This window comes from Elephantulus edwardii, unplaced genomic scaffold (genome assembly GCF_000299155.1).
Source record: "Elephantulus edwardii isolate Elephantulus edwardi_28Jun2011 unplaced genomic scaffold, EleEdw1.0 scaffold00064, whole genome shotgun sequence".
Classification (NCBI taxonomy): domain Eukaryota; kingdom Metazoa; phylum Chordata; class Mammalia; order Macroscelidea; family Macroscelididae; genus Elephantulus; species Elephantulus edwardii.
Window position 1 is genome coordinate 6,813,619 of NW_006399814.1, and position 6,941 is coordinate 6,820,559.

A 6,941-nucleotide genomic window follows, 5' to 3' on the forward strand; every position below is an offset into this window, starting at 1 on the left:
AAATACAAACACAATATATTGCTCAGAATAAAATAAATGGCAATTATAAAAAAAAGCTTGCTGCATCAACAGGGAACTTGCAGAAATTCAAGCTGGATTCAACAAGTAGAAAAGATTCTGCATCTCTAGAGAACCCGTGCTAAGACAAATGTAGCTTAATTTTTTTCAACTTATTGTCTTAAAAAAATTGGGTTTCTTGCAAAATTTGTATATATTGTGTTTCATACTTTTCTTCATTGATACTATGTTTCATACAATCATTCTCGTGCTTAGTTATAAAACTAATCATCATTGGACCCTGCTCACCATAACTCCTTGGTTTTGCTTGGATCCTTTCAATTTCCTTCACTCCCTCCCTCCGCCCAGCATACCATTGCAAGAATGTGGAAAGAGCCCAAATGTCCAACCACAATTGAATGGATTTAGAAATTGTGGTACAATCATTCAATGGAATACAACACTCAGGAGCAATGATTTAGAAAAATACTACATAACTTGGGAGAGACTGGTGGGCAATAGAGTGAACTAACTCAGTATCATCAGAACAAATACTGCATAGCCTCCAAGGAGAAACTTGGTTTCACCCTCTCCAAGACCTATTTGTTTTCTTAGTAGTCCATGGTATGTTCAAGACTCTTCTCCAGCACCACAACTCAAAGGCATCAATTCTTCTCTTATCATCCTTAGTCATTATCCAGCTCTCTGATGCATAGCAATTAACTGCAAAGACCATGGACTGGATCAGGCACACCTTAGTCTATAGACTGACATCATTGCTTCTCAGTACTCCGGAAAGGTCCCTGACAGCAGTTTTACAGAATGCAATTTGCCTTTTGATTCCCTAACTGCTGGTGCCAAGAGTATTAATTGTGGAGCTAAGCAAATGAAAGCTGTTAACAATCTTAATCTCTTCACCGCCTATTATGATGCTGCCAGTTGGCCCAATGGTAAGAATCTTTGTCTTCTTGATGTTGAGCTTCAAGCCATATTGAAGACTACAGTCGTTGACCTGCAGAAAGCGTTTCAGGTTTGCTTACTCAACATAAAAATTAATTTGCAGAGCTGACTAGAGAGAGTTCAAAGTAACATTACTCGTAACAGAAAGACTAGACCTCCACACTGTAACTTTCATCAGTGGGTTAACAGGTAGATAGTATAGATTACTATATTTGGGGTATGTTTGCAAAGGGACCAGTCCCTGGAGAAGGCTAGCTATTATCCTTGGTAAGGTTGAGGGTCAGTGAAAAGAAGATTCTCCACGAGATGAGGAGAAACACTGGCTGCACCAAGGGCTCAAACACAGTGGAGATTGTAAAGGTGAGGCAGGACCAGGCAGGATCCTGTCCGTGAGGTTGTTATGACTAGGAGCTGACTCAATGGCCATTAACAACAACCTCGCAGACTGCAAGGCGCCCTGGTAGCGCAAGGTAAGTGTTCAGCTTCTAACCAAGAGGTCAGCAGTTCAAACCCACTACCTGCCTCGCAGGAGAAAGCAGTTTGCTTCCATAAAAAAATTATAGCGTTTTCTCATAAATTATGTTTACTGCATTGAAGTCTATGAGGGAGAGAATAGTTTAAAAGTATTATATTTTAGGGCATTATGTTTATCATATGAGTACGGAATGAGGGTTGCAGAGTGGATTATATTTGGGGTGGGGGTGGGGGTGGGGGGTGTGCGGGAGGGATTGTGTACCAGTGAAGGAATTTTTCTTTTGCTTTTCAAGGAGAGGAGCGAACCAGGGGGGGGGTGGGGTGGGCGGCGAGAAAAGTGCAACAATGAATGAATGGAATTCCAAAATCTCTGTAGATGTTCATTGAAACAAACAAACAAAAATAACAAAAAATTATAGCTTTGGAAACTTTTTTTATTATTATTAAATTTTATTAGTTTTAATGAACAAGCTTTGGAAACTTTAAGAGGAAGTGCTTCTCTGTCCTATAGGGACGCTCTAAGTCAGGGATTGACAGCAGCCACAGAACTGAGGGTTGGGTTTTAATATACTATTAAGTATATTATCTTGCAATTGTGGAAATAAATGAGGCAAAGCTATCCTTATGAGTTGTAAGGAGTTACATTGCCAACTAAGAGACCTGCTTATTGGGAGAAAGAGGGGCAATCTCCTCTTGTGTGATTCATGTTGTTGTTAGGTGCTGTCAAGTCAAGTATGACTCATAACAACTCTATGAACAAAAGATCTGAACCGTTCTATCCTGTGCCATCCTCACACTTCCTGACACACAAGAGCCCATGGCTGTAGTCACCGCATCAGTCCACCTGGTCGAGTGTCTTCCTCTCATTCACTGACCCTCCACCCTTCCCAGCATCATATCTCTCTCCAAGGAACAGCATGTCCTAGCAACATGCCCAAAGAATGTGAGGAGAAGCCTCATCATTCTTGCCTCCAAAGAGCACTCCGGCTGCACCGTCTCCAGTACATATATGTTTGTTCTCTTGGCCATCTATGGGATGTTCAATTCTCTTCTGCAACACCACAACTCAAAAGCATCAATTCTTCTGTCATCCTTATTCATTGTTCAACTCTCAAAAGCGTAGCAAGTGATCAGCAAGACCATGACCTGAATCAGATGCACCTTAGTCCTCAAATTGACATCATTACTCATTAATAATTTAGAGTGGTCCCTAACTGCAGATTTTCCCAGTGCAATGTGTCTATTTCCTGACTGCTGGTACCAAGGATGTTAATTGTGGATCCAATCAAGATGAAGCTGTTGATAGTCTCAATCTCCTCTCCATCCATCATGATGCTGTCTATCAGTCCAGTGATAAGAATCTTTGTCTTCTTGACATTGAGATGCAATCCACTCCGAAGGCTGCATTCCTTGATCTTTGGCAACAAGTGCTTCAAGTCCTCCTCACTTTCAGTAACCAAGGTTGTCATCTCCATAACACAGGTTATTGATGAGTCTTCCTCCAAACCTGATGTCACACTCCTCTTCATAGAGTCCAGCTTCTCAATTTTCTCAGTATAGGTATGAAGAGAGAATATAATATTGATGCACTTCCTTTCTTAACTTTAAGCCCTGTAATTCATAGCCCCTGGAAACCTGCTGGAGGGTCAACCACGAGTCAGTTCTGATTCATGACATAACACTAAAGCCAACTGAATCACCTGTCACAAATACAAGTTATCACATTATGTACATTCTTCTACCAAGACATAATTTCATGTAAAATCTGTTGTCATTGTGTTATTTCAGACTCATGTTGTTAGGTGTCCTTTAGTCAACTACAACTCATGATATTTGTTGTTACCATCAAGTTAGAAGAACTAGCTTGGGGGTTGGTGTGTTGGAGTTAGTGAGACAGGGAAGGGGTCATAGCTTGCAGGTGACTCAATCGTATATAAAAACAATAACATATTGTTACAGGTTTGGAAGCAGGAGTGGCATCCACTTCCTAAATAACATGCCTCCAGAAACTCTATGAACTTTGATAAATGTTGATAGTCGTGGAGGATTTTCAGGCCTTTTGTTCATAGGGTCGTTATGAGTCATGCTTGATTGAAGGCAGTCAACACCACCACCACCACCATCAAGTTGAAAGCGACATGTAGCTGACCATCTAGCGGGTTTTCAGAGGCAATAGACTGCACAGGAGGAGATTGCCCATTTTTCTCCTGTTGGTGGATTTGAACCGTGTGCCTTTGGGATTGCAGCACAGCTTCTTCCCACCAGGCCCTAAAACTCCGAGATCTGAAGATCAGTAGGTCAAAACCTTCACCCATCCTGTACCATCTTCATGGTCTTCACCACGGTCAAGCTCACTGTTGCAGGAGGATCAGCTATGGGTGAGTTTTGACTTGATGATACACAACAAAACTACGTATTTGAGAATTGGACAAGAAAGAATTGATGCCTTTGAGTTATGACCGTCCCAGGGACGGCCAAAAGGACAAACAGCTATGTCTTGGAGAAGGTGCAGCCAGAGTGCACCTTAGAGGCGAGGATGACAAAGCTTCATCCCACATACTTTGGGCCTGTTGCTAAGAGAAGTTATTCCTTGGAGAAGGATGTCATCCTTGAGAAGATGGTCAGTGAAAAGAAAGGATGACCCTCAGTGAGATAGACTGACACAGCGACTATGGCAATGGGATCAAGTGTGTCCCGGATGATGAAGATGACACAGGATAGGACAGGTTCGGATCTGTTCTTCTTAGGGTCTCTGTGGGTCATAGTTGAAGTAGACTTGAAAGCATCTAAGAACAGCAAGCACTCTCAGCACTTTTCGAATCACTGTTATGCATTCAACTGGGTCCCTCAAATTTGTGCTGTAAATCCTTATAGACTTTACTTGGGTCCACAGTCAGCACCCATGGAGGCAGCAGTGGAGAAAGCAGAAGGCATGTTGCATTGGGCAGATCCACCAAGGACCTCTCCACAGTGCTGAAGGGCAAGGGTGTCAGTCAAAGGCTGCACCCTTTAATACGGATTACAGCTCAATATCAAGAAAATAAAAATGACCAACACATGGAGAAAAGATCAAAGTCATTAGTGATTTCCTTCTACTTGGGCCCACAGTCAACGTCCAGTTAAAAAAACAGCAGTTAAAAAAAATCAAAAGATATGTTGCGCTAGGAAAATCTGCTTAAGGTGCCAAAGAGCAATGATATTCATTTAAAGACTAAGCAGTGACTCAGTGTTAGGTGAAGCTCCCCGATTAAAACAAGCTTGGAAGTAGGAGTGGCATCCACTTCCATAATAGCTTGCCTCCAGAAACCCTATGAACCTGGAGAAAGGATGAAAGTCACACAAGTGTTGAGGACTTTTGTTCACAGGGTCGCTATGAATCACCTACAACTCGACGGCACTTAACAACAATAACATCAACATAGAGATCAGTCGGCCTAGTGGACCAAAAGTGATGCTACCAAGCCAAAGGTAGGTGACTCTAATCTGTGGTCAGGCCTGTTTTTTATTGTTTTTGTTCAAACATTCTTCTAGGTCATATAGCCCTGCTGTGTCCACTTGCCATACAGAGGTAACTTGTGGTTGCTAAGAAGCTGAACACTATGACACTGATGTGTCAAATGTGTTAATGGTTACCCACGGCAGAGAGTGTTTGTTTGAGCTCCCCGATTAAAACAAGCCTGGAAGCAGGAGTGGCATCCACTTCTGTAATGGCTTGCCTCTGGAAATCCTATGAATCTGGAGAAAGGATGAAAGCCACGCAGGTGATGAGGACTGTACTTCATAGGGTCGCTATGAGTTGCCTACGACGCGACGACACTTAACAACAATAACAACAAGCAGTGACTAGGCCAGGCCATGATATTTTCAGCTACTTCCTATGCATAATCTTCTCTATCACCTGCTACACATCAGAAAGTTGGACGATAAATAAGATGACCGAATTGATGCCTTTGAGCTGTGGTGTTGGGAGACAGCTAAATATCCCACAGAATTGGGGACTGCCAAAAGAACACACAGGTAAATCTTGGGGAATGTGGAGGTAAAGATGGCAAGGCTATTCCTTGGCAAGGGATATCATGCTTGGAAAGACAGAGGGTTAATGAGGGAGAGGACCTCCATGAGGAGTGACGTGGTGACTTCGGTAATGGGCTGTCAGGGATAATTAGGATGGCACAGGATAGAGCAGGGTTCAGGCTGGCTGTTCCTAGGGTCACTATGAGTCACTTGATGCAACAGCATCTAACAACCACCACCTACCTATGCACACAGAAGTCGGCTAAGGAACGAGTGTGATTGGGAGGGGGGGGAGGGAACGAACGGATGGACTGATGCCTTTGAAGTACAGTGATGGGGCAAGTGTTGAATATTCTATGGACTGCCAAGAGAAGAGACATGTTCGTCCCTGACGACGTGCAACCAGTGCTCCTTAGAGCCGAGATCGGTGACCTCTGTCTCACATACTCTGTGCCCTCTGTCAGAAGGCACAAGCCTTTCCAAAAGCCTCTGCCTTCCCCTAAGCAGAAGAGCCCTGTCCCCCACCTGAGTCCACACACGGAAAGGGGTGGCAGGGAGCATTGCTTTTGTGTACATTATACCTAATCCAATTTGTTGTTGTTGTTAAACAAAAAATCTTCTGCCTTAATACTTGTTCTTTAGTTTTTGCTTTCAACAGTCAGCCATTGGAGGCCCTACTTTTGGGGGGGCCCCTGCCCTTCTGCCCAACTCTAGAAATATGAAGGCTTTTGGTCTCCTTGGGGTGGCTGAGGTGTGGAGGCAGTCAGAGCTTTACCTGCACACTGACTTGAGACAGATGAATAAAAGTGCACACCTTAAAAACAAAGCCTAAAAAAACAAGAAGAAGGGGCCAGTCCATGGAGAAAGACATTATATTAAAAGTGGAGGGGCAGAGAAAGAGAGGACTGTACTCAGGAGACGGCTGGACTCAGTGGCTGGAACAAGAACCTGGGAATGGAGATCCTGGCCTGTCCCCCGCCTGCCCCAGATCCGCGTCTGCCCACCACCACCTGCACCCCAGCCACCTGTCCCCACATCCCACGCCTGACTCCCTCCTCCCACTTGCTCACTCTGTCTCCACCCCTGTGCCTGCCCCACCCCACACCTGTCCCCCCCAGTCCCATGCCTGGCCCCCGCGTCCCCCCTTGTCCACTCCCCGAGCTCCACGCCCTCCCCCCACGCCCCAGTCCTCCCCCCACCCGCGCTCTGTGGCTGTTGACCCGCCCAACTGCCGCCTCTGCACCCCAGGTTCCTGTGGTGGTGCCATGTGGCCGGCGCCCACACTACTCCTCCTGGGCCTGAGCCTGGGCCTGAGAAGCCCAGCGCCACCCTCGGATGTTCCTGGGACCCCGGACCCTGTCCCAGGGACGCCCCCCTCGCCGTCGGGGCATCCGCCCTTCGCACCCCGCCAGCTCGAGGCCGCCCCGGGCCTCAGGGCGCACTGGGGCCGGGCCCGCAGCCGCCTGCAGCCCCGCGCGCTACCGCCCGGAGGCCCG

The 6,941-nt window shown here is 45.7% G+C and overlaps 1 protein-coding gene across 1 annotated transcript in view; it reads left to right on the top strand.

The window, feature by feature from the left end:
• The first annotated feature begins 5,548 nt into the window (after window positions 1-5,548).
• The window catches only part of PKDREJ (polycystin (PKD) family receptor for egg jelly), an 8,017-nt gene continuing 6,624 nt past the window's right edge, over window positions 5,549-6,941 (top strand). The window contains exons 1-2 of the mRNA XM_006888125.1: window positions 5,549-5,572; window positions 6,564-6,920. Of these exons, the coding sequence (XP_006888187.1) occupies window positions 5,549-5,572; window positions 6,564-6,920 (381 nt within the window). The remainder of the gene's footprint in view (window positions 5,573-6,563; window positions 6,921-6,941) is intronic.